The 27,985-nt window shown below is 36.1% G+C and overlaps 2 protein-coding genes across 4 annotated transcripts in view; both read left to right on the plus strand.

Moving 5' to 3' along the window:
• The first annotated feature begins 639 nt into the window (after positions 1–639).
• On the plus strand, positions 640–19,217 carry Mvd (mevalonate diphosphate decarboxylase). 2 transcript variants are annotated; one of them, XM_067125563.1, is made up of 10 exons: positions 640–732; positions 5,138–5,223; positions 5,584–5,722; positions 7,136–7,182; positions 7,504–7,641; positions 8,000–8,199; positions 8,368–8,490; positions 10,292–10,477; positions 11,147–11,311; positions 13,235–16,392. In XM_067125563.1, the coding sequence occupies exons 2-10, from the start codon at positions 5,172–5,174 to the stop codon at positions 13,388–13,390; spliced, it is 1,206 nt and encodes a 401-aa protein (XP_066981664.1). In that variant the 5' UTR covers positions 640–732; positions 5,138–5,171; the 3' UTR covers positions 13,391–16,392. The 2 variants fall into 2 exon arrangements, with proteins under 2 accessions (XP_066981664.1, XP_066981662.1); XM_067125561.1 differs by lacking the exon at positions 640–732 and adding an exon at positions 1,294–1,580 and having other exon boundaries at positions 13,235–19,217.
• A 4,663-nt stretch (positions 19,218–23,880) lies between these two features.
• ck (myosin-VIIa ck) overlaps positions 23,881–27,985 on the plus strand; it is a 182,993-nt gene continuing 178,888 nt past the window's right edge. Inside the window, exon 1 of one of the 2 annotated variants that reach the window (XM_067125565.1) lies at positions 23,881–24,078. The gene's annotated coding sequence lies outside the window, so the exon portion shown is untranslated. The remainder of the gene's footprint in view (positions 24,079–27,985) is intronic. The other variant, XM_067125566.1, reaches the window with a different exon arrangement.

A 27,985-nucleotide genomic window follows, 5' to 3' on the forward strand; every position in this document is an offset into this window, starting at 1 on the left:
GACACATAGATCCTTTTTGTAATTTTGTTTATTTGTGATTAAGTTGCATTTTACTTCATTAATTATTTTTATACTTAAAATGGTTTAGGATGAATCTTTCATGACGTCACTGATATTCCCGCCATGAGGGTGTTTCTTGCGTTTATGGACTGCTGTTTGAAGAACCTGCTCGAATGGCGTCAAATGGACTTTCAACGCTCTATTTCAGTAAAATCGTTCAATGAGGGAGAGGTAGGTAGGTTTTCTGAACGAGCTTACTTTAAAACTAACACATAGAGCCTTTTTGTAAGTTTGCTTATTTAATTATTTAAATTACTTCATTAATTAGTTATGTATATAAAATGGTTTAGGATGAATCCTTCATGACGTCAGCAGCTTTGACCTAATCTCAGTTGAGAATGAAACTGCTCATTTGCTCAAGGTGACAGAATTTAGAAACCTTGATGCAGCCAATCAGAGGACAGGGATTTCCCTGTGTGTTTAAGGAATGCTGTTTGAAGTACCTACTCGGACTTTGAAGTGTTTACAGCGAAATTAATTAGTTTCTGAAAGGTGAATTAGAACTAATACAGAGATGTAATTAGTAGAGCTCATAATCAACAACATTACTAGATTATCTTAATATGCTTTCACAGCTAGACTGCAAGACAACAACAATATCATGACGTTAGAGGCTATAGTCTATTTCAGAAGAACCTGTTCGAATGGATTAAAATCTCAACACCAACAGAGGTAACGTGCGTTAGCAATGTTTGTTTTTATATAAGGAATTCAAGTTGTTAAAATAATTCAATAAGTTTCATGCTAAAACCTTGTAGGGTGAAATCCCGAACTTTTGGGAATTCATCTGATTTTGTTATATGGAAAGTTCTCTCAGATTGCGTCGCATTTCACTTGCCGATCAGAATGTTTATATCTTTTATAACCGTATTAGACATAACGTTCCATCCTGTATTTTAATGATGAATTTAGTTTATCGTGCATCACATAAATAATTTTGGTTTTCCTTGGTGTAGAAAATTATTAGTAACAGATCTATTGACATGCTGATCAGAATGTTTATATCGTTTATTAACCATGTACGAAATAACGTTCCATCATGTATTTTAATGACGAATTTAGTTTATTGTGCATTACCACATATAATTTTGGTTTTAGTTGGTGTAGAAAATTATAAGTAACAGAACTATTGACATAGAGAGTAAGATAACAGAGTTAGGAATACAAATAACGCATTAAGAACATTATTCTGATGCTCTTTTGTTTAAGCGAGAGTATTTTTCTCCTCCGCTTATGAAGAAGGCGTGCTTGTCAAATCGCCCCAAGAGTGAATAACCGCGAGGAACAATTTCCTATTTAAAGTCGTGGTTAAAAATAGATGCGTTTTATATAGCGATTTTAAGACTAGTGGAACCCCAGTGTTGTACAGGCCACCGGAGAACGTTGCCATATCACTGTCAGCCAATATATAGGCCTCTATAAGTGTCGTGTGTGTTGTTATAGTGAAATTACGGTGGTGGTCCGAGGCCTTTAAATCTGCCGTAGCGTAGAGTGTAATTGAAAGCCTAAATATTATTTTGGTAAGTTGGTTAGTAATTTTTTCTTGTTATGGTTATTCTTAGGTCGTGTGACCTACGGTAGGTCAGGCTTAAGGCCTCAAGGCTAGTAGACGTGTCCAGGCTAGCCTGCCAGTAGGTTCACGTGGCTCTTTTTTTTTTTTTTTTTTTATTTCAGGCCTTCGTTTCCGGAAGGTCCGATTATTTCATAATTGCATAGTTTTGAAAACCTTACCTAACCATACTTTCCTAGCCTAGCTTAGGGCGCCGTGCCCTCAGGCTATCTGCCCGGGGAGGCTTTTGCCCCCCTAGATTCCCCCCCCCAAGGTAACACTGAATATCCCTGTGTCCTTACTCTGAATACTAGGTTATGTTTATCTTGAAAAATTTGGGTATTGCCTTGGAAATTGACTTATTCTATAGTATTATGGTTGCTTATCAAGAATTTACTGTTATTTTTGTCTCTCGACTGTAATCAACCTGTAATTAACCTCAGAACATATTCTATTTTTGCTATCGTGGGTAATTCTATTCATGAGCTCCGCGCCTGTTTTTACCTTTTCAACTGGTTTTTTCTACACTTTTAGGGGTTCTGATACTTGTGGTACATCTGTTTGTTGTTGGCCAAATGGAATGTCCCTTCGCCGTGTTTAGTACTGGCCCGGGCGCAGGTTGGGTACCCATGCATTAACAAGTTATTGTACTTGTTGGACGGGATATGAACCGTTCGAAACAGACGTACCCGTGCTCTGTCTTGTGAAGATCGTGTATGGAAACCCCTTGTTGGATGGACTTCACGGGTTAATTACAGGTTAATTACACTTGAGCCCCAAAAATTAAAGGTAATTTCATAATTAGCAACCAAAAAACTGTAGAAAAAGTCAAGTTATAGTGCTGTCGCCACCGCGGAGCAACTATATAGTTCTACCGTTATGTTTATCTTGAAAAATTTGGGGTAGAACTAAGTATTAACTCTGCGTCGGTTATTGCCTTGGAAATTCACTTATTCTATAGTTTTATGGTTGCTTATCAATAATTTACTGTTATTTTTGTCTCAGCTGTAATTAACCTGTAAATTAACCTCAGAACATATATTTTTGCTATTGTGCATGCGCGATGCTATAGGGGAACTTTTGGCAAACAGTGGAGTTTCCTTCCTCCCCTGACTAAGTAACACGGCCTACTAGTTTAGGTTAGGATACTTTAGGTTAGTATAGTTCCTTTTATATATAATAGATTTCTTTCCATAGCCAATCCCTTCTTGAACACATAGCTCCCTAATGTCTCGTATTCACGGAACCGTTCCACACAATCTGTGCGGAGCTAATACTCAGAAATACCAAAATTTGTTACAGTTGGCAGAGTTTTCATTATTCAAGTACCAATGTGGGCTGGAATTATGTTCTACTAAACGGCAATATGAAATAGTAGGTTAATGTAGAGCAATGCAGGATGAAATTGATTGAAGTTGGTCTGCATTGGAGGTGAAACATGGTAGGCTAGAATGGAATGGAGGTGTCCAAAAATAACTGAACCCACTCACCCATCAATATAGGCTAAGCTAGGTCGGGCCTTGAAAACAGTCAACTTAAAATAGCGTGCGTGGGTCATTATTATTATTATTATTATTATTATTATTATTATTATTATTATTATTATTATTATTATTATTCAGAAGATGTACCCTATTCCTATGGAACAAACCCACGGGTCCCATTGACTTGAAATTCAAGGTTCCAAAGAATATGATGTTCATTAGGGGTTAAGAGAAAGTAAAGGAAAATACAGAAAGAAGAGATCTCACTTATTAAAGATAAAAAATAATAAATTAATAATATGGGCTTTTTTTTTTATTGTCAGATTTTTGTGTTGTAGTCAGGTAGGCTGTGTGACGGCACCCCATGTTAGATTAGAATGTAGGCACAGGCTTACACCCCAATGTTTTACGGTAGCATATAAATATGATATATTTGTGATTTTGGTTATTTTCAAACCTGTGACACATTTGTTTGCAAAGCTTAGCCTAGCCTAGCCTATGATGCCATGTTATTTGGAGAGTTCGTTTCACCATATTGTCTAATTTGCACTGTGCAGCATTTTTGCAGTTAAATGGAGAGATAGCCCTGCTTCTTGTATTTTGTCAAATTGGTTGCATAAATTTCAAAGACACTTAGCTACATTTACCTGGGACTGCCATGTGTGACTGAGGTCTGTGCATCACTTGGTGATATTTTAAGGGTTTTCATTAGCATAGGAAGATTATTGGTGTTTTTTGTTAATCATGTTGTGGGTATCTTGATGTGTTAAAGTGTGGGAAAAACTGTGCCTAGTATGAACATCATATTTGAAGGTGTGCTGATTTTGAAAATGGTAGTTAGCCTAAACTACTTCAGTACACCAAGTGATTTTGGAAGTGAAACAGATTTTCAAATAAAGTAGTACAGGGTGCCTTTAATTGAATTCAGTAATGAAATGTGATTTTTTAATAGTTTTTTGATGTTTCAAATAATTTTGATATTAGATTCCTGCAGAAACATCTTGTTAACCCATTGTACCCCTTGCATCTTCCAGTTTTGGAATACAGTGGAAAACTGGTTTTTTGAGTGGAAAAGGCAAAAAATGTGAATGAAATCTGTGGATGGTTATTACTGACAATCCTACTTGACTGAGGGCTTCCTCTACCTGGGACTCACCCAACCTGAATCTCCAAATACTGTCATATAGTGCAGTGCAGAAATGCAGCCTTCCCCAGCCTAACCTACCCTAGGATGCCAGTTTGTACCTGGATTCTTCCAACTTAATCAGACCTAGAGCACTAGAAATGGCTGTGGTATTTGCAGGGATCTATCAGGGCCTAATCCTCAAAAACATAACCAAACTTAGGGTGCCAAATCCTGTCCAACTTCCCTACCTGAACTTCATGAAGTCATATATTACTGCAGAGATGCAAGAGCATTTATTTACCCCATAATAAACGTAGCACCACACATAAATAAACAGGAGGTATAATTCTGCATCCTTCAGATATGTTGGTAACTAAACATTTTTTATGGATATCACACACATGAAAAGTTATTGCAATTTTTGAAGTCCAAAAAAAAGAGTATAGAAATTATGCAAGTACTGTAATTTTGGGCATCTTGTAAAGTAATATTTTTTTATAGTTATTTGATGTGACTTTGGTACATATGACATTCATTTGTCATGTAAATATTTTGTTAATTCATCGCACCATACTTAGTTTTAACAACAACAATGGGGACCACAGTAGAACCAGGCTACAAATATTTTCATGTTGTCTAACAGCTGTTCATGATGAGTATCATCATGATATTTATCAGTTTTCCAAACCATTGGTTTTGTCAAAGAACATTTAGTTGAAGTTTACTCAGTAAGGAACTCATTGGCCCTTTTTTTATAGCATCTCTTAATAGGATACCAGGGGAAGGTTACAAATATCTTAATTCCCTCTTTCTCATTTACTTTTTTTGACTTTTGTGATCATCCTCCTCAAGAACAGCTGTGTTGTATGTTAAAAACTTTTCGTATGTGATATATATCTTATATTAATTTTTTTTCAGGTGATAGCTGGTCTAGTAACTTTAGGATTTCAACATGAGGTCTGTAACCTGCACTGCGCCTGTCAATATTGCTGTTATCAAATATTGTAAGTATGTTAGTAATTATCTCATGAGATCATTATACTGTAGCCTGTCTTTAGATTATAATCACTTAATTTGCTCGAAAGAATTTTATATTGATTAGAGAAAAAATAAACAGAAAAAATACTTGTTTCAGCAGTCCATGTGTCTTGTGTGAATATTACTAAACTTCTTTAGTATCAGATGAAGAGATCTGCTGTTCAAGTAGACTGAACTAACAAATGCACTTCATCAGACAAAACCATGAATTTTAATCCTAGCAGTTCAGGTCATGTGAATTTTAGTAAAACTGGCTAATTATTTTGATTTGGTAGTTCTTTATATCCAGTCAGAAATTACACTGGAGCTGCATACTTGTTTTTCAGGGGGAAAACGCGATGAGAAACTCATCTTACCTTTGAATGACTCCATTAGCTTCACACTTAGCCAAGATCAGATGTGTGCCACCACAACAGTATCCATATCACCAACATTTACTGAGGATAAATTTTGGTTAAATGGGAAGTAAGTATTGGTTGATATTTGATATTAAGCAAGTTTAAGTCAGCACAGTATATCTATAGGCAACCAATGATTAGAAATACCCCTGTATAATGTTTATGAGGCTTTGTTGACTTGAGTGGGTTCTTCGTTGGGCGAGCAGGTTCCGATCTCAGCTACCACTCTGTTGGCCGCGAGTTCGAATCTCTGACCGGCCAATGAAGAGAGGAATTTATTTCTGGTGATAGAAATTTATTTCTCGCTATAATGTGGTGTGGTTCGGATTCCACAATAAGCTGTAGGTCCCGTTGCTAGGCAACCAGCAATTGGTTCTTAGCCACGTAAAATAAATCTAATCCTTTAGGAGAGCTGTTAATCAGCTCAGTGGTCTGGATTAAACTAAGATATACTTTTTTTTTGTGTTTGTGGGGAAAGAGGTAAATGGTTAAGGAAGGATATTGCCAGAAGTACTGCATTTTTGTTATTGTAGAATGCATAGCAGGAAGAGATTTTATATCACACTGCCAGTCAGCCACATTGACTAGCTACAAGAAGCTCCCAACTTAATGATATCTACTGCAGAACCCATAATCCTGGAAATATTATCCAGCAAAGCAACCTAGAAACTTATTCCTTCCACTGTTTTCTATCATGAGATTATGCTCATTAAGGTCACATCATCCAGGGCACTTGCATTGATATTAATTACACTATAATAGCCATAGTGAAGGTGGTTTTCCAGATTTATTGCTCTTGTGAGATATACTGAGGTACTCTACACTCACTTCATGAGGTCCCACCTCAATCTTCTGCAATAGAGATTTTAGGTTGTTCCCCTTAATAGGAAAGCTTTCCATTCTTCGTGAAGAAGATTGCTAGACATTTTTAGTCCTCAACAGTTGATGTAAGCCAGGCAGTTTAGAGTAGATGTGAGCTGGGTGTAGAGGAAGCAGTATGTATTCATGTCATTGAGGGGAAAAATTTCAAGAGGTCTGAAAGTCACCCATCTGCTGTTTTGAGCACTGACGGGGCTTTTAGGATTCCACAACAATGGAGATGAGTAAAATAATGAGGCATGTTACAAGTGCACTTTGTATTAGGAAGATTCAGGTTCTGAAATTTTCTGAATTTAGATAACAGAAATCTTGCCTATTTGGCAATCTACCAAAATACATTTAGAAAATAGAAAATACTGCATATGACTTAGGAATTGAAGGTGTTAGTGAACAATTGTCTTGACTTATTCTCAGAATGATTGAGTCAGGCTTGTTTATGTTGTTAATCAGTATATGGAAATATGTATTTGTATATATATAGAATATATTGCCAATTGATTGATTACCAGCTATTAAAAGAAAGGAAGTTGAAAAGTGTTTTTAATAGCTGATTTGTGAATGTAAATTCATATAATTAATTTTTGTTGCTTTTGCATTCCAGGGAAGAGTCTTTGGAAAATCCAAGAGTACAAAACTGTCTGAAAGAAGGTGAGCAGTTGAGGTTTCTCTTGCATGAGCCCTTGCTTACTGGATGATCAAGTAGTTATATAATTGTTGGTTTTTCTCACTGTTTATTGCTTTTGCTTATCATAATGTTAGATGAGAATAAGCTTAAAATTTTAAGTGTTATTTGTTTTGAATATTTTTTTTTTTTTTTGCCATAAGGAATGGTTGTTAAATCATCCACATGATATTGTCCAGTTTGTGTGTTATATCATATATATATCTATTGAAAAATCTGTTTAATCTTTTATGTATACATATTGTGTTCTATTCCAAAATATGGTAAACTTATCTTTGCTGTTCCAGTGAGACGCAGAGCTTCAAAGCGGAAATTTGAAGGATCTGATGAAGATTTCCTGAGCTGGCATGTCCATATCTGTTCCGTAAATAACTTCCCCACAGCTGCTGGTTTGGCATCATCAGCTGCTGGTTATGCTTGTTTGGGTAAGTGACTTGGTTATACTGTAATTTTTTAGTTGTTGGAAGATTATCTAACATGACAGTTGAGAAGGTTTTACTGTACTCCTTAAATATCACTTGAGTTTCATATGTATGTTCAGCAAAGGAAGTCACCTTGTACAGCGAAACTTTGTTGCCAAAATTTTTATAATGTTGATTCCATCCCACAGTAGGTTTTATTACAAAAAGTAATTTAGAGATTCTTTTGTGTTGTTGAAAAATATCTGTGGAAAAGTAACCTGGATGGTTGGGGCAGTTAAACTGCTGTGAGTTTTATCACCAGAATTTGTTGATAATCTGTATGATCTAATTTTTTTTCACAATTTTCTGATATTGTTTTCAGTCTTTGCTCTGGGACAAGTCTATGGAGTCGAAGGGGATCTGTCTTCTGTGGCCCGTCAAGGCTCGGGAAGTGCCTGTCGCAGCATATACGGAGGCCTTGTTCGTTGGCACAAAGGAGATTTAGAAGATGGCACTGATTCAGTGGCTCGTCCCATAGCACCTGCAGACCATTTTCCAGATCTGAGGGTCATCATATGTGTAGTAAGAAAATACGATATTTCCAGTTCCTTGAAGATTTTTGATTTGTAATTGATAGTAATACAGAGAAGTTTGTCTTGTTATTTATGTGTTAGTCTTTTTCCAGCTTGAAGGGTTCTCAAGTAAGTGAACTTTTGTTTCCTCCATATTCTTAAAAATATTTTCTTACAGGCAAATGCTGGCCGTAAGAAAGTAGGCAGCACAGAGGGCATGAAGAGAACTGTCCAGACCTCACGTTTGATGCAGCATCGGATAAAGGAATCTGTGTTATTACGCTTAGATGCTATAATGGAGGTAGGCATAAATTTTCTTCGCTGTGATGAGATCACAAAACCCATACATTACTGTGGTTGGGTTTGTGAGTCTCAGTTGAATGACCATGTACCTAATTACCAGAGAGCACCATTAATGTAATTAAAACTTCAGAGTCACATTTGACTCTAAAAGGACTGGTTTGAAGTATCATCTCATTAATTGTTAGTAAAAATTGGAAGGCAAATGTGAAGAATTGTTCAACTTGATAGCCAGTAACCCAAAGGAACAGGGTAAATGTAAAGAAGAAGTCATTGCATGTAAAATCTACAGGAATTTTGTAGAGAGCCAGTACTACAGCTTACATGGTATTGTACAAAGCACTCTGTAGATGGCAGCTCTTACCAGGGACTATGATACTGTTGGTGATCTTCATTTTACTATTTGTAAGCATTTCACCCACTATCAAGTTCACACCATCTGGTCTCATATCCTACTTTGAGTTTGCACTATCACATTTGGTCTCATGTCAGGTTTCCACCTTACATGTTGGTCTGTTGTCTAATCACATTCATTGTTAACCTCACAGTCTCCAGGTTCACTCTGAGTTCCCATTTCATGTCCAGTTTACACAGTTCGAGTTCATATTTTAAGTTAAGCGTGCTCAGTTCAAGTTCACATCCCATTAGCATGAGAATCCTTAACCACAGTGTCATGTTTTTGGAATCAATTTATTCCTCATCTTTTATTTTTTCCTCTTATTTTTGAGACTGAAAACCTTTGGCTGTTGAGACTTCCATCTTATAGTCGCCATTTTCATTCTGAGATAGGATTGCTCTTGCATGGAAGACTTCATCCATAGTGCATGCGGGAGATCTTATCAAGGCCTCTGTTTTGCAAGATGTATCATGAAGGCAATTTTCTATCACAGTTGGTCGTCCTAAACTTAATGGTTAGATGTTAATACCATTTTTCAAAAGGCATCTATTCTTTGCATTTTGCAATCCCAGAGGCATCTCCCATAATTATATAAAAGTACCTTTTATAATGTTGCAGTTTTCCTTTACTCCCTAGATGCATCATTTTCCATCCTGTACTTACATCTTACCTAGCTGTCCAATTTCTCTCCACTGTTACATGCTGCAATTTGTACCTCATTTCATACATATTCCTGGGAGAAGTTATCTTGCTAAATTGCTTTGTAGAATATTAATGTGTGGAAGTTGACAGGAACTCGGCAGTTTAAGACAACAGTTTGAAAATTGGAATGTGCACAGGAAATTTTACCTCAACACTGTTATATCTGATTATAATTAGTGTAAAGCATTTTAACTAGACTACTAAGCAAAATATCAAGTCTTTTATATTGTGAAAAAGATTGTGCAACATGTAGTAAATTGTTAATATGATGGTATTGCTCTAATCTTCTCCTAGTTTGCTACTCCTCTGTTTTGAATTTTGCATTTTGCTTTACTGTACAGTATCATGTTATTACTTTACTTCATATTTTATATGTAATTTTTCACTAGGCTTTTATAGGGATGAATGAAATTATTCCTTCTGAAATGAGTGAAGTAAATTTCTGAAATGAGTGAAGTAAGTTGAAGCATGCTGGCATAAAGGAAATTGGGCAGCCAGAGGAGAAGAGACAAAAGAAAGATGACAGTAAATATTGAACTGGTGAGTGAATCTGGAAGAACTTCCTCAATGTGCAGAGCTTCACTCACCTAGGTAAACACAGTTAATAGCATAGGAGGTTTTTTCATTATTGTTGTGACTACAGTACTACGTAAATGTATAAAATTTGTGCTCTTATGATGCTAATGCAGTTGTATTTTTACAGGCAATCAAGGAGAAAGATTGGTCCAGTTTTTGTGACCTGACGATGGCTGATAGCAACGAGATGCATGCAGTTTGCCAAGATACATTCCCTCCTTGTGTTTACATGAGTGACACCTCTCATTCAGTGGCATGTCTTGTTCATCAGTACAATGATGTGAAGGAGTCACAGGGTAGTCTCAGTCAGAAAGTAAGTGCTGCTTTACATAGTTTCTTTCGACACTTGTTGAAAAAAGTGGTAGTTTAACTAGACCATGTGTACCCTTTAAAACTAGATAACTGGAGTCATTGACAACTAGGTAATATTTTAATTTTTATCATAGAATTTGGGAAATAGTTAATTTCCCTTTTTCAGCACAAAAAGATTTTTTGGAACTGGCAATATTCATATCATTAGACGTTCCTTGTGGAACATTGCTGAATCTGTGTGAATTTTTATACTGTGCTCTTAGACATTAATTGTGAAACAGTGCCATGCAAATTAGTTCCTATTTAAAACTGATATTTCTGTGGCAAATTGGTGGATACTGAACTGTAGTAATTTTTAGAAATTTACAGGTTGTATGTTTATTGTTTGGAGGTTGTACCTAGAACTTCCATAGAAATACAGTATTGACTTATTATTTTTACAGCCCATTGTTTATAGTTGCTGTTTCCTGAGTCAGTTAAAACAGAATTTATTTTTAGGATAGATTTTGTATAAGGAAAAAGTTGTCTGTGGTTTTGTATCTGTCAAATTGTATCTAGAGGATTTTTCTTATTGCAGTTTAGTATTAAAATTGATTTTTTATAAACAGGTTTACTGTACAGTACTTTAAATGAGAAATGGGGCTCATTATTAATTGTTTTAATTTTCCAGGTATGCTATACTTTTGATGCAGGCCCCAACGCTTGTTTATTTGTACCTGCCATTGTTATTGATGAATTCATGACCCTCCTGCTTCATGCATTTCCACCAAGCTCATCTCAAAATATGAATGATTACGTCAGGGGTCACCAGACTGAAACCATGCCCTTGTCACAAGTATGTATATTTTTGAAGGCCTGTTGCAACACACTTAGTCATCCTAGATAAATTTATACCATGAAGTACTAATACTATCTTTTGCAAAATGTCTTCCCAGACTCTTGCACCTTTCATTCCTCTACAGATGAGTCTGTCACTCACCTCAGGTTTAGAACCTGCACTTTTCCTGTATATTTTTTTACTTGTTTCCACTGGGATTGGAATAGATTGCATTAGACTCCGTATGTGTGAATTAAAAGAAATTCTGACAATGTGTTTGGTAAGACAAAGCATATTACAAATTTATCCCTAACCCAGTACTGTACTGTGCTGTAGTTGTGGAGAGGTGGCTAGTTTTGTAGAACTTACTTCATGTTCTTGTACACATACTTTTCACTGCCTTTCCACAGTTCTTTATTCATAATACAGTACTGCTCATAATTACTTTGGTGAATGATCCTTACAACCATCATTTTATTAGTACAATAATACCATTACTATTTTTTTAAGGTAACTTTTCAGACGTCCTTATAGGCATCTCTTCATAGACTTACATTTAGTTATTTTTCCTTGAGCAGACTTGCCTACACAAATAGCAAAGGTTACTGTATACATGAACATTTAAATGTAAGGCATCTGTTGTTGAAGATGCTAATCAGAATAACAGCAGTTAGGGGCAGATTCAATTTGAAATGTTGTGGGTTAAATGGCTTTAGGAGTTCAGTAGTTTATTTATTGAGCAATTGGTAACCAAACCTAAGAAAGTTTGTACAGAAGACATCATTGAGATATTAGATGCGTTTTCTTTTTGCATAAACATCTAAGGTTAATTTTTATGTAACTCATGTCTTATGAGGTATTGGTTCAGACTATGATATTGTTAAATACTCTACTAATATTACTGTTTTACATGTGTGCTAATTTTGTGGAAAGTTTAAAATATTGGTGTAATATAAAGACCTTTTTGATTAAAACATGGATCCTCCCAAACATTTCCTATTTGGCCAGTTTGTATTGAGGTTTGAAATAAGTTCTTGCCATTCTTCCATCTTGTGCCATTTCTGCCTGATATCCCATTTTGTCAAGTGTTCCATCTATACCCTTGCTCTGTGAGTCAGTAGCTCTTCGTTGGGTGAGTCGGTAGAGCTGCGGACTGGCACTCGCTAGACCGGAGTTCGATTCTCCGGCCGGCTGATGAAGAGTTAGAGGAATTTATTTCTGGTGATAGAATAAGCTGTAGGTCCCGTTGCTAAGTAACCAATTGGTTCTTAGCCATGTAAAATAAGTCTAATCCTTCGGGCCAACCCTAGGAGAGCTGTTAATCAGCTCAGTGGTCTGGTAAAACTAAGGTATACTTAACTTTTCTGTGAGTCAGTCTGCATGCAGAGATTGGGTTTTGGTAATTAAACACATATATAATTAATAAAAATGATAAAGATGCTGAAAGAGGATTCTGATTTTTTGTTTGATGAAGTAACAAACCATGAATTGGTGTTTTATGGTAGAAATAGTATGGTATTGAGTGAGATTATTTTTATATAAGAACTTGTATTGATCTTTTCATTATGAAGATATTTTGAAATCACTGGTATCATTATTATTATTTTAAGGACTTATTTTATCATATTTTTGAGACATATTTACTTATAAATATTTTTGAAAATAAGAATTATGTTTGTGTTAGAATCAGTTAAACTTTAGATGCAATTATGTGCATGCAGTTGCTTTCATGGTACAGTATTTTTGAATTCTACCTTTTCTTAAATAAGTATAAAGTCACTGAAGTGATGAAGAGTTACTTGAAGTTTTACACAGTTACGTTCATGCAGTTGCTATCTTGGTACAGTATTTTTGAATTCTACCTTTTCTTAAATAAATATAAAGTAGCTGAGATGATGTAGATTTACGTGAAGTTTTACACTCTGGTATGTAATTTTTCAGGGGCTGCTGTCTTTGTTAGATGAGGATTGTCAAGGTGGACAGTTGAAGTTTATCATACACACAAAGGTAGGTGGCGGTCCTTGCGTACTAGACGATTCTGCCGCTTTGCTCGACTGTGAGACTGGAATGCCAAAGGCAATAAACGATTCTGCCTAGGGATGGGCGACCGGGAGTAAGATGTGGACCCGGTGTAAAAAGCTGCTCTCAGATTACATGCAGAAATTTTTAGTTGTCTCCTCTCGATTCAGGGAGCTAAATACCTGAATAGTGTATCTGTGATATGTGTAAACAAATTTCCTATAATGTTACTATGCAATGTTAGGGAGGATTGTGTGTGTGTGTGTGTGTGTGTCTGAATTTGAAATCTTACTAGCTGTTGTTAAAGTGTTGCATTTTCGAGCAAGCTTGTATGTTTAAACCACAGAGTGAACTGTTAAGATTGGAGTAGTTGTGAATTGTTACCGAAAGACCATACTTATCCTTGTCCAGCTAACTATCACTGATGTTAAAATTTTTTGGATATTGAATTGTATTTGTACTCAGCAGACCTAGACACAAACTTTGTGGCAGGCTGAAGTTAGGTGCTGTATTTGATAAAGTATTTTGCTATTGTTGTTGATATCAGAGTAGATTCGAAGCCGAGAACTCAGGTAATCAGTCTTTCAGTCTTGGAAGTTTCCTGAAGATTGCCCTTTCTAATAGCAGTACAGTAGTTTGACTTTCCATCTTGAAGTGATCAGCCCTCTCTTTGAGATTTTGAGTAGCAGGTTGTTTTTTTGTTACAGGTTGGGTTCCCACGGTCAAGGGGATATGTTCCCCTTGAAACTTTCTTTTTAAGTGATCCTTAATATTTACACTGGTGTTTCTTGTTGATTAAAATGGGAGCCTTAATCTACTGCCAGTTTTGTATCATAAGGATTTTAAAGGGTTTTCAGGCAGTTTTTCTTATTTGTTTCATGAATTTTCACTGAAAGTTGTGGTGGTCATCTGTAAGTAGGAGACAAAATTACCATGGCTAACAGATAATTAGAGGGCTGAGCAAGTTTATCGTCAAATTATATTTTGTGTTATTCAACATGAGTGCACTAATGTTTTCTCACAAATGAGAAAATATGAGATTACAATAGGTGACAGTTTTTATAGTAAGTAGCTAATTGGGATTAAGAGTCACTGAGTATTTTAGTTTTTGGCATTGTTCAGCCAGCAAAAAGGGACTAGTGATGATCTCTTGTATGAAAGATCTGGTAGCTTATCCTCATAATTGGATGTTTTAGACTAATTTTGGGAAGAAATGTTCAGTGGCTGACTGATTATCATTTGGTATATAATTTGAGTCATTTTCAAATCTCATTCATCATGACTATATAATATGCCTTTTTTTTTTTAGCTTTTCACCAAATTTTACAGACAACCTATACAGTACAGTACTAGGTATCATTGTTCCAAAATATTTGAAAATTCAACCTCATTATGTACAGGTAGTTTCGTTTCATCATTTTGTGCATACTGTATTCTCAGAATTTTTTTTTTTGAGTTCCATCATCTTAGATATGTGATGCATTCTATCAAGAAAGCTTTGTAAATCCTTTAGTGTTTTCCTGAGTAAAATGGCATCATCTGCTTACTCTAAATCTGTCAGTTTTTTTAATTGTAATCCAAACCTCTTCCATGAATTCTCTTATTTTTATAAAATAGTTTACCCAGACCTTTGAGTTGCATTGCTAGACTCACATACACATTCCAAGGGATTTCTTCTTGAAGGTGTCATGAAAATTGGAGCAGGACAAAGTTAAAGAAGTTGGACAGTTTGCTTAAAAAGAGACTTAAGAGAAAAGATGAAAAGGGGAAATGAAAAAGCAATGGATTGGGGGATTATAGGGGTGCTGCAAAGAATTTATAGTGCTGCTTATGTGTGATAACATAGCAAATGGTAAATGTAAGCATTGTTTATGTCGACTGCAGTGTAGGTATGTTTGAACAAGACAATGTGTTGGAAATTATTAAGACATGAATACTGTATTTGATTTTATGATATTTCTTTTGAATAGATTGGGTAGGGTTCATATCAGAAAAGCTTTATATGAATACACATGTTATTGGAAACTAGTTTAAAAGCAGTATGGAATGAACATTTTTTCAGTATAATGTTTTTGTGTGTTTTTTGCTCTTGTCATAACCTTCGTGAATTCATGGGGAAACAAAACACCACTGAGCATATATACATTATCTATTTTAGGCAAAAAAAAACATACCGTAAATAATCCAGTAATATTTATTTTGTTGTCATTCTTTTTTAAGAATTTTATTTCGGACTTACCTCTCATTGATAATTGACAAAATTCCAGTCATTTATTGCTTGCAATAATTGAAAATTTTCCAAAGAAGTGTCTTTTGCATTTGTTTATTCAGGGTCGTAGCATAAAATAGTTTAGGCAGTGTTAGTGTAATATGATATTAGTGAAGGTCCAGGTGGATTTAATGAATCCTAGAATTATTATTTTATAACATGTTTGTCCCCATTGTTTGTTGTTTGTTAGTTTACTCTCATAGAGTATCATTCATCTTGAGTGCAGTGTTACTTGACATAATTATAGGTTTAAAATATTCTCAGCAGACACTGTTGTTGTTCTGCATGATAATAAAATCTAAAGGATACTGTTGCATATGCATAGTTATTCTCTGTTTAGGATTTGAATGTTAAATTTTTCATGTGTACACAAACCAAATAAATGACTATTGACTCGTTAGTTCCATGGAGTGGTATCCCCACTAGTAATTATAGAAAAAAAGGGAGTAAAATGGATGTGGGTGTAAAGAAAAAAAAGGGTGAGATAGCAAATAAATAGCATCTTATAAGAGGTGGTACAGGAACCTGGTATCTTTCAGTAACACTGAAGTCTCTTTTGAACTTGGTAAGCATTGATATGTGTAATGTTCCCAAAGAGAATGTTCATCTGTCTTGCACAAAAAGGAACAAAAGACCTTTGGCATTGCGTAGAGTGACAGATTGTTTCTCAGTGAGGATGAGGATGCTGACCTTAGTAGGGGGATAGTACCATCAGTGCACCTCACGCAGTACACTGTAGGCATTACTTAAGGTTCTTTGCAGTGTCCCTTTGGCTCCTAACTGCAACCCCTTTTTTTCCTTTTGCTAAACCTCTGTTCATATTCTGTACCTTCCGTCTTACTTTCCACCTTCCCTCAACAAATGTTTCATCAGTATTTTCACTGCTGAATGACTTTATAGGTCCCAGCATTTGGCCTTTGGTCTAAATTTTATGTTCGATAAGGATTCTGATGCTATGTAAGGCATATAGCACTCCATAGACATCGTGAGTAATAATAGAAGTTTCCAGTTAGAATAAGAATTTATGGAAGATGATTGGAAAGTCATAAAAAGCAACTGTAGAGCAGATTTGCCTAAAATATACAGGTGAATTTTTTAGGTACTTTTTGGTGCTGTTATTGATATTCAGGAAATATAACTTCAAGTATTTGAGATTGTTACTGAATTTTACAGGTGTTAATTTAACATTCTGTAAAGTTTTCCAGTTCTTATTTTACAGGCAGCTAGTCTTTCCCTTTAACATTTAAAAGCTTAATGTTTTTTAAGACATTTCAAGAGAAAGTTGTGTTTCCTCTTTTTACAACAGTAATAATTTGAATTCTCCTAAAGTTTTTCTTTCTCTTCACAAAAACAGTTAAATGTTTCCTCAAAAAAAGCTGTTATGGATCGTTTTACAGTAGTACCAACAATGATGTGCATTTTCTTAACAGTTTTTTGTTGAATCTTTAACTGGTATGAACGAGTCTTGCTTACACAAAAGAATCCAGAAATGTTGTCAATATACCTGTAGTTTAGGCCCTCTTTGATGGATACATTTTATTTATGGAACCATTGTTATTATCAAGTAGTTTAACCAGATATCTAGGCCTCATGAAAAAAGGAAAAAGTTTGAATGCCAGTGATGCTATTTCAGGCAGCATGCTCCTAGATAAAATGAAAATCAGGGGGTCAGAGAAATATTATTTTGAGAGGGCAGCAAATATATTTGATATTCATATACAGTACTTATTTTTTGTTAGCTTACTTATTCACAAATTTGTGTTTGATAGCTTTCACAGTCTTTTGCATGTTTCAGTGTGTTTACGGAGGAGTTGTTTTGCGTTGAATTATTCATCTGCAAAAGTGTATTTATTTGTAATTAAGCATTTGGAAGAATGACCGAGAGATGAACCATCTTTTAGAGCTTTAACAAAACCAGTATTCTACTTGCAGTATTATGTATAACTGATGATCTTTTGGTTAGAATTTAATGCTAATGATCTAATTACATGAAAAATATAATTGTTCATTCCATTTCATTGTCTTTGGGGCTTGAAATCCAAAGATTTGATTTCATACCATTTTTCATTCATTCCTAGTATCACAGCAGTTCACGAACTGGTATGATGTCTGAGGCATTTTGTATACCTTGCCCGCAAAGTGGCTTCATATATAATTTATGTCACTATAAATTTATTTTAAGGAAGGTGATTTATGAATACCATTAGCTACCTTAGGACTGTAAGGTTTCTGCATGCATTGTTTAAGATTAATTTGGTAATTGGTACATTATCCACTGTATGTGTTTTCATGCTATTGTTTTCGACCTATCAAGTCTACAAATTTAAACATATCACTCTAGTATATATTGTTACCCTCCTTTTCTGTAATGCATGAACCCTGTATATCCATTATAGCATGTAGAACAAAATCACATTTACATCATTTATCATTTCGACATCAGAGCAACACACAGGACCCAGATACCATCTGTGGTTCTGGAGTCTCTACCTTAACTTGAAATAATGCAACATATTCTCTATACCAGTTAATGCTTTTGTAATAAAAGGTGCATGATATAAATGAACATTGTGTACAGTATACACTGTAGCAAATATTTTATGATGAAGTAAATATTGTACAGTAACATCCATTTACTTTCAGTAACTTTCAAAAGGCAAAAATTTGTTTAGCTTTTTTTCTCCAAAAATCCTTCCTTGTTGATGTTGGTTTAAATGTTCATTCCCTCAGTTGAATGAAACTGAAATCAAAGTTGGAAATGTGCAGGTTTGGTATGTAAGATGCCAGAAATACTAATAAGATACCCAGCAGTGTTATGTAGGTGATGGTTGACCAATTCTGTTATATATTATAAAGAGAACTTTATGGAATTGAACATTATTTTTTAATACTTGGATATTTGATGCCTGCACCAAATAAACCGGTCCCTGAGTATAGGCAAGGACTCTGTTTAATGTTGACGGTAAAACCTTTTTTGTAGCCATGAAAATGTTGGCTGTCTGAATGTCATACCTTGATTATTAATCTCTTGAAGAGTACAATGTTACAAAAATATGCATTTTCTGTTTACACAACTATTGCATTTGATAAGCTATTGCTATATTTATTTCTTTTTTACCTATTTTTCATCTGGTTCCTGTATGTTACCACTCAGTAGATTTGACTATAGTGCTTACTTTAGTAAGAAAATTTATAGAATTAAAATGTCCTACGGGATTCCTAAAGTCTGTAGGATCATGTAGTAATCAGCTGTTTGGTATTTTTGTACGGTTTTATAAAAACTTTAATAGGACTCTATTTATTTTAATGCTATAGTTCAAAGGTTTTGTAGATTAAAGGTACACACTTGATTTTTCTCTTATATATTGGTTGTGATAATGTTACTTTGTCCTGAGTATTATATGTTATGTGATTTTTCATGTGGATTGAAAGTTTTTTTTTATGTACTGTATTGAATTTGCTTTAAAGGAATATTTATCACTTAGCCTTTTAACATTCTACATTTTTATTATTTATATATAGGTCCTTTTAGTTCCTGTTTTGTACTTAAAATATTACTTAAGTTGTGGTGGTGGGTGGAGTATGTTTATTTATTAGTTCTGGTTTAAAAAATCAGTAAACTTTGATGAAAGCATCTGATAGTTTTTCATTATCCTTACAAATGTGTAGTTTTTGTCATGTAGTATAGAAATTGTGTAGAAGTTTCATAAGGCGTCTTTTTGCTGGGCAGTTTCGGAACACTTTCATCATAATTTGTGACAAGATACTTGTCCAGTTATCAGCTGAACTTATAGTAGAGTATTCGTTTACTGATGTAAGGTGAATGCCTTAGCTACACATTTTCATTGTTTGAGTTGCAGTTCTTAATAAAACTGCAAGATCCCCTACTAATTAATGTACCATTTTTTTTGCTCCAGACTTTGAAGGTAATTATATGTGGAATAATGAAAGAGAGTATACTCTTGGGAGCTCATAAACTTTATCACTGTTGAGACACTATGCCATAAACATTCATGGACATTATTATACAAAAATTTGATACTGTTTTAATACTGTAGACTGCATTGTCAGTACTAATATGTGATTTATATTGGATTACTGTATTTGTGTGTCTCTTAAGCTCAAGAAGATGAACAGGAAGTCTAGGTAAGCAGAGGCTGAAAAATCCAGTTTCAAAATTTTGCTGGTATTTCTTCTGAAGAAAATTTACTTGTGTATACGCTTTGTGTATGGATGCTTTTAGTTACAAATTTGATTGTACTGTAGATTTTTGATAGAAGTATGAAAATAGGTCAAATAGATTGCAAAATTATCCTATTAAGCACCCTCATTATAAAACTGCTCCAATGAAAAATTCTTCATGTAAGGAAGTTCTTTTACCAAAGGAACCTTGTGGTCCTCACTTAAAATTGCCTCTGACCTTTATCAAAATTGTACCTGGTCAAAGCACACCCATGTTGATCAAAATCATCCCCATCGTAAAGTCAACCCTCACGCAGTAATGCCTCCTCTTTCATCACCAAAATTCTCTGAGATACCCAAGTGGAAATTGACTCAGCTTTGACAAAACAATGGGTTCGTAGAGGTATTCAAGAGTAATGGTAATGGAAGATGGTATTATGAGAGAGGAGGTTATCCATGGAATAAATGAAAGTTACCAGGAAGAGTAGATGAGTGCCCATGGAAGGAAAGGTTGGAATGTATGAATGGGCCATTGAGTTGACTCCTTTATTCAAATGAAGTGTGGATGCTGAATGTAAATGAAAGAGAGAAGCTGGAAGTCTGGACAATTGTTTGTGGAGAATATATGGAGTAAGAAGAGAAGAAAGGGGAACAAATTTAGAGCTAAATGTAGATAGGTAAAGTGAATAGTACAGGCGAAAAGATAGAGCGATGTTTTGTGTGGTTTGGTTATGTGGAGAGACAAGAGGAGGATAGGCTGGCAAAAAAGGGCATGGACATTGCAGGGAGCTTGACACATTCCTGATGTGTGTTGCTGTATGAAGCTAAAGATACTGGGGGAAGTTTTTTTTTGCACAATGTCCTTTTCTTGCAAATTCATTTTAAAACTTCCAATTTATATATTGAGAGGCAACTTTCACTAGTATAGTCAATTCTGCTATGACCCTACAATTCTCACAATTTACTCATCCATTTTGAAACCTTTCCCCTCTCCTCATATACCTTAAACACCTTGGTCAGCCATTCAGTCACATTTTGACCTCTGCACCACCACATCTTTGTGGGTTCTCTGTTTTCAGGTTTTTTGTTACATCCTCAACAGTCAATTTCACAAACACCCTCAAATTTACAATAACCTATTCCATTTTCACATTCTCAGCGTTCAGTATTCTTTCAAAATATTCATCTCAACATTTGCATTTTTTAATTCTTCTGAGAGGCATTTGTCTCTTTAACTTTCTCTCTGCATTTACTTTCCTAAAGAGTAACTTCATTTCTCTCTCTCTCTCTCTCTCTCTCTCTCTCTCTCTCTCTCTCTCTCTCTCTCTCTCTCTCTCTCTCTCTCTCTCTCTCGTCTCGTCTTTGACTAGTTATCTTTCACTAAAGAATAGAAGTTTCAGTCCTTTGGTCTATATATACACATGTATATGTATACTTAATGTTTGTGTGTGTGTGTGTGTGTGTGTGTAAGAATATGTTCCACCTCTTACTACTACTACTACTGTTGTTGTTATTGACTTCATTATGATTCACCTTAAACAAGAAATGATGCGGTTACATAAGATCAACTTTCACCTGCTCAGAGGCAGACGATCCTATTACTAGGCAGCTCTCGATCTGCCAAGTATAATAAGGGAAAGATCTCGTTTGTCTCGATCCAATACGATCCAGATCCATTAAGTCGAAGCCTTGTGGTATCAGGATATTTATTGAGTCATCCTATATCGTAATGGAGGCGGGCTTTATATGTGTGGGTCGATAGGGGGCGTGGTTTGGTGGTACTATGCTGCCAGCAGTGTGCCATGCTTTGCACACAGTAGGCAGTGGCGAGATGTTCTATGCGTCTTCACTTTGACTTCCAGCCACGTTATTGTCTTGTTCATCTTGTCCATCTGCTCCATTTGTATACCTTAGGCCTACATCGTTACATCATACAGATCATATCATATTCATCACATTCCTTCGTATGAATATGATAGAATATTTTAGATCATGTGACAACACAATCTCATCAACATCTGGTAATTCCACTTTCATTATCATCATTATTTTATCATCATGTAACAGCATATTATCCTTGTCATGTTTGTTATCTGCCATTGTTGAACTATATCCGCACATCCCACTCTCCTGAATGACTGATAAATGATAAGTTATTAAAAGATAAGGAGAGATACGAGACATAAGTGTTCTGAAAACCGTTCGCCTGTTACATGATGACAGCAATGTCGGCCTCGCGTTTTTCGTGTTCATTATTTTGCTTACATACATACTCATATGCATAGTACCTGACACACACACACACACACACACACACACACACACTTTTGCGCGTTCATGATTTTGCTTGCGTACACACACACATAGGCCTAGTACCTGATAAACACATACACTTTTCCGTGTTCATGATTTTGCTTATGTACATACACACATAGGCCTAGCACCTGATACACATATTTACATATACTTTAAAGTGTTCATGATTTTGCTTACGTACTTACACATATAGGCCTAGTGCTTGATATACACATACACTAATGTTTTCATAATTTAGCTTACGTACAAACACATAGGCCGAGTACATGATACACACACACACACTTTAATGTGCTCAGGATTTTGCTAACGCACATACACACAGGCCAAGTACCTGATACACTCGCATACATATATTTTTCTGTGTTCAAGATTTTGCTTACGTACTTAGTACATACATAGGCCTAGTCCCTGATACACAACACATACACTTCCGTGTTCATGATTTTGCTTATGTACATAGTGCATACATAGGCCTACTACATGATACACACAGATATGTAGACCTTTACTTGTCCATGATTTTGCGTACGTACATAGTACATATATAGGCCTAGTACCTGATACACATACACTTTTCCGTGTTCATGATTTTGCTTACGTACATGCACACATAGGCCTATTACCTGATGCCCGCACACACATACACTTCTCCGTGTTCATGATTTTGCTTACGTAAATACAAAGACCTATTTTGACATGACATATATATATATATATATATATATATATATATAGATAGATATGTGTGTGTGTGTGCGCTCGCGCGTGTCTGTTTGTGCGTGTGTGTGTCATAGTCTGATCTCGTAACGTCTTGGTTTCCTCACATTTCTTATTTAGGCCTACGCCTTTTTGCTCTTGGCTACGTGTTGTAATTTTATTGCATGAAATTTAAGGTCCAGTAAAAGAATACTAACATGGGTAATTTTCATATTTCTGCTGCTATTGCTGATTCACTCAAAGTATTACACTTTTATTGAGTTTATTTTCTCATTCTTGGGCTCTGAAATTCATTAAACGCGCTGAGATCACACCAGGAATACATTAATATTGTAATACTTTTTTGTACTTCATTCATCATGAGCAAGGAACGCCCAGAAAAAAAAAACTGAATCTGAAATTTACGTGAATTTTCGAGTGAATTTTCGAAGCCAGTGACCTTGATAACTGTGACGCCGGATAACGTAACATATGTGACAAAACCATGAAGAATTATTAGCTCCTAGTCGTAAGTCAGTAACTCTACACGCTGCCGAACACAACAGTTGTGGATTATTAATAATCCAGCCGTAGATATCTGGCGTCTCCGCATTGTTGGTCACGTGTCTGAACATTGAGCAAGCGGGGCTGGCGAAGACCCAGATATTGAGTGCCACTTTAGGTCTAGGACTTGCAGACCACTTATGTGATACAGTTTACAGTGCTTGTGCTGACAGAAAACATCCGCAGGAGTAATTTTATTCTAAATTCTTCCCTTTAACCTGCTACATATTGCTATGCCTGCAAGAATCTCCATATCCTTTTTTCTTCCGTTGTGATAATTATGTTTTCAGTTCAATGAAAGTCGTCCTGGATCCGTTCTTACACCAGCATCGAATTTCCCGCGGTTACTCGCTTTAACTGCTACAATTTTTACTCGTTGTTGTTTGAATTCCGCCCATCGCATAAAATACCGTTAAAATGGACTCTTAGCACTGCATATCGATAGTATCTGAGGGCCCCCTTCCAGTTGCCAGAAATCTATAAATGTTATTCGCATTCAGAACTGTCTGTTTAGTCAGCCCGGCAGCCGACAGATGGCAGCGGTGTGAGGTGACGTCACGTCGAGAGTGGTGGTCAGTGACACCGGTGGCAGTGTGAGTGAGAGAGAGGTGCAGTGAACATTGCGTTCGGGCTTAACTGGCGATCACAATTACATTCGGAACTCGTTCAGGGATGCTATAGCTCTCGGATTTACATCACCTCGCAGTTTGTCACCGCCGGAGAGATCAACCACAAGGTAGGAAGGGCGGCGGGTTTCCCGAGGGGGGAGCCAAGAGCGGATCCAGTGGCATCTCTCTCTCTCTCTTGCTATTTCTTGGGCCAGATAGGAGCGGGTTACGCCTGGTTTGGCAGGTCCATTAAGCTGTGAACCGTTGCTCCAGAGGAGAGGGAAGTGGCATGAAAGGAGGAGGAGGTCTTTTGCTCACTCTGGATGGCCCTTCTTCGTCGAGAAGGGAGTTTTTAGTTCGCCAAATATGATTCCAAAGGACGGCCGCGTCTGGAGAAACTCCCGTGTGCACAGGAAGCTTGAGGGAGAGCGTGGGGGCCGAGTGAGAGAAAGAGAGAGAGTGTGAGTGAGGAGTGTGAGTCTTGAAAGGCTTCTTCAGGTAACAGGTGACAGACGGTGGGCGAACGAGAAGTGGGTGAAGGCGAGGAAAGAGGGAGGAAATTTAAAGACACTGAAATCGATCATTTTGGGGTTTTATTTTTGTTAATGTCGGGATATCTTTCTTTTTTTGTGATGGGGTGATGAAAGTTTTTCTCTGGCAAGTTTTTTTTTTTATTTTCTGATCTCACTGGCATGACATTTAAAAGTTGGTGATCATTTTGCAAGCTTATTAGTTACTTCGATATCACACACACACACACACACACACACTTATACATATATAATGTGTATGTATGAATTCTTGTCAGTTACACACTCCAGAGTTTAATATTCACAGACATTAATAAAATATCTTTTAATATCCAATCCACTGTACCTGGGAATAACTTACACCAACTGAAAATTACAGTTGAAAAGTGCTTTTGCACCGGCCAAGATTCGAACCGTAGCCTTTGGTTTAGAAACAGTGATAGATAGACAGTCACTTATGACTGACTGCTGTCCGTCCATGTCTTACACGTAACAAAGCAATTTGACAAAGCAACCGCAAGATTCCTGCGCACAATGCAAGGCCTTTGTCAAGTCGGTACGAACCACAGAGGCAGGTTTGATTTTCCAACCATTTTGGAAATGTTCGGCGGAGCAACAGCTGTTGGGTTCCCACTGGGCCACTTGTCACATACATCCTCTGTCACTGAGGAATCAGTCACGTGAGGTTATAAAGGACTAGGGAAACAGTGTGTCGTTTTCCAGGATTTTTAGTAGAACTCATTTTTGATGGGAGTTTTATGTTAGACACAACTGAAATGTGGAATAGTTGTATAGGACTAGGCAAACAGTGTGTCGTTTTCCAAGATTTTTAGTACTACTCAGTTTGCTGGGAGTTATACGTTAGACACAACTGAAATGTGGAATAGTTGTATAGGATTAGGCAAACAGTGTGTCGTTTCTAGGATTTTTAGTACTACTCAGTTTGCTGGGAGTTTTATGTTAGACACAACTGAAATGTGGAATAGGCTAGGTATATAGGATTAGGCAAACAGTGTGTCGTTTTCCAGGATTTTTAGTACAACTCAGTTTGCTGGGAGTTATATGTTAGACACAACAGAAATGTGGAATAGTTTTTGTCTAGTGTTGTCGTGGTGGAATCGTCTGACCTCCAAATGTTTAAGCGAGAAGCAAATCCACTCCTGCTTTCTACTGAGGTCTCTTGAATCCTGGTGTATCGGTTTTATTTCCTGTTCCCTCGCATTTATTTATTGATCACCTTTTCCTCTCTCTCTCTCTCTCTCTCTCTCTCTCTCTCTCTCTCTCTCTCTCTCTCTCTCTCTCTCTCTCTGCAGGCTGATTTGCCTTTGGAACCCTCTTTTGGTTTATAGTTTATAGACTCTGCCCGTAAGGGTTTAAAGTTGCAGATTTAAAGAAAGATGAAAATGATATGTAAATTGGTTACCGACGATCTTTTTGGGTAGTTATCCGTCTGTCCTTCAGATATCTTGAAAAGTAATCGGTGGCTTTTGATGAAATCCCGTGGGACATTGGGCTATGGGTCCAAGAGAGGTTTGGTTGGGTTTTGGGATGGGTATGAATGTGTGTGAATTTGAATTTCTGAAATGGACAGAAGTGTATGGATTTTGAATAACTTCTTACCAATTAGTATGGCTTTCTTGTTACGGTCATTTTTATAGAAATATATGGAAGACAAAGCATGCCAGATTTACTGAGAGAAATATTATCACACACACACACACACACACACACACACACACACACACACACATATATATATATATATATATATATATATATATATATATATATATGAGCATATCTTAAATATTATTGCTGTTCTTGCAGCTTGTTCTATTTTTTAATTTAAAGTCCACAGAATAACGATAATGACTATCATTGTCTCTATTCAGATTGTACATTGTATATTCATATATAAAAAACATACACACACACACACACACACATATATATATATATATATATATATATATATATATATATATATATATATATGTGTGTGTGTGTGTGTGTGTGTGTGTGTGTTGTGTTTGCATACGAATATAAACTCTGAACAGAAACAATGATAGTCATTACCATTGTTCTGTGGACTTTAAATTAAAATAATAGAACAAGCTGCAATAATATTTTAAGATATGCTCATGTAAAAATCTTTCCTTTCCATTGCTGACGTGTTTTTTTTTTTTTTTTTGCAATGAGAGGCTGTAGGCTGGAAGGAGGTTTGAAAGGTCACGGAAAATGGAAGTCATCTTTATTTTTAACTTTCGAAGACTCGCTGACGGCGAACCTTAGCATGCATTCATACGTGTAGTACGCATGCGTGCCACAACGTGAGATTTAAATAGCGATGTGAACATGGGTAGATAGATGGGAAACGCTAGTTATTTCTTTTATTTGCAGGTGAACAGTGCGATTCTCTCTCTCTCTCTCTCTCTCTCTCTCTCTCTCTCTCTCTCTCTTCTTCTCTTCTTCTTCTTCTTCTTCTTCTTCTTCTTCTTCTTCTTCTTCTTCACCCTGGAACAGCTGTTTCATATTCCTTAGGATTACTCGTCAGGGGTTTTTCTTCATGGATTGAAGAGTAGATGGAAAAGCTATTATTGTTTTCTATTCGCAGAGTAAAATAAGATCTCTCTCTCTCTCTCTCTCTCTCTCTCTCTCTCTCTCTCTCTCTCTCTCTCTCTCCTGTAGCCTGGAACAGTTCTCCTCTCTCTCTCTCCTTCTGTAGCCTGGAACATTTCTCTCTCTCTCTCTCTCTCTCTTCTTCTTCTTCTTCTTCTTCTTCTTCTTCTTCTTCTGTGGCCTGGAACACATCTCTCTCTCTCTCTCTCTCTCTCTCTCTCTCTCTCTCTCTCTCTCTCTCTCTCTCTCTCTCTTCTGTGGTCTGAAATAGCTGTTTCATATTTCGTAGGATTACTCATCAGGTTTTTCCTCATGGATTGAAGGATAAAAATACGATTCTCTCTCTCTCTCTCTCTCTCTCTCTCTCTCTCTCTCTCTCTCTCTCTCTCTCTCTCACTCTCTCTCTCTCACTTCTCCTTCTGCAGTCTGGAACAGCTATTTCTCATTTCCTACGATTAGTCATGAGCGTTTTTTCTCATGGATCGAAGGACAAATCTTTAAAACGAAATCATCCGCGTAATGGCCCCCGGAATAATGCTGCATTTGGTCGATGCGGACTGAAGTGACTAAATTTCGATTTTATTTTTAATTTTCGTTCGTTTGGCAAGAACCCGTTATAAGCGCAAGGCCATGAATAACAATGTAATTTTTATTTTTTTATTTTTGTACTCCGTGCTCACGGCACTAGCGGATCCAGAAAAATTTTTTGGGGCGTTACCAATTTTCATATTACACACAAACACACACACACACACACACACACACATATATATATATATATATATACATACATATATATATACATATATATATATATATATATATATATTATTTCTTTAATCGATTTTTATTTTTCCCCATTTTTATATTATTTGTTTTATTATGA

Source organism: Macrobrachium rosenbergii, chromosome 23 (genome assembly GCF_040412425.1).
Source record: "Macrobrachium rosenbergii isolate ZJJX-2024 chromosome 23, ASM4041242v1, whole genome shotgun sequence".
In the NCBI taxonomy this organism is placed as follows: domain Eukaryota; kingdom Metazoa; phylum Arthropoda; class Malacostraca; order Decapoda; family Palaemonidae; genus Macrobrachium; species Macrobrachium rosenbergii.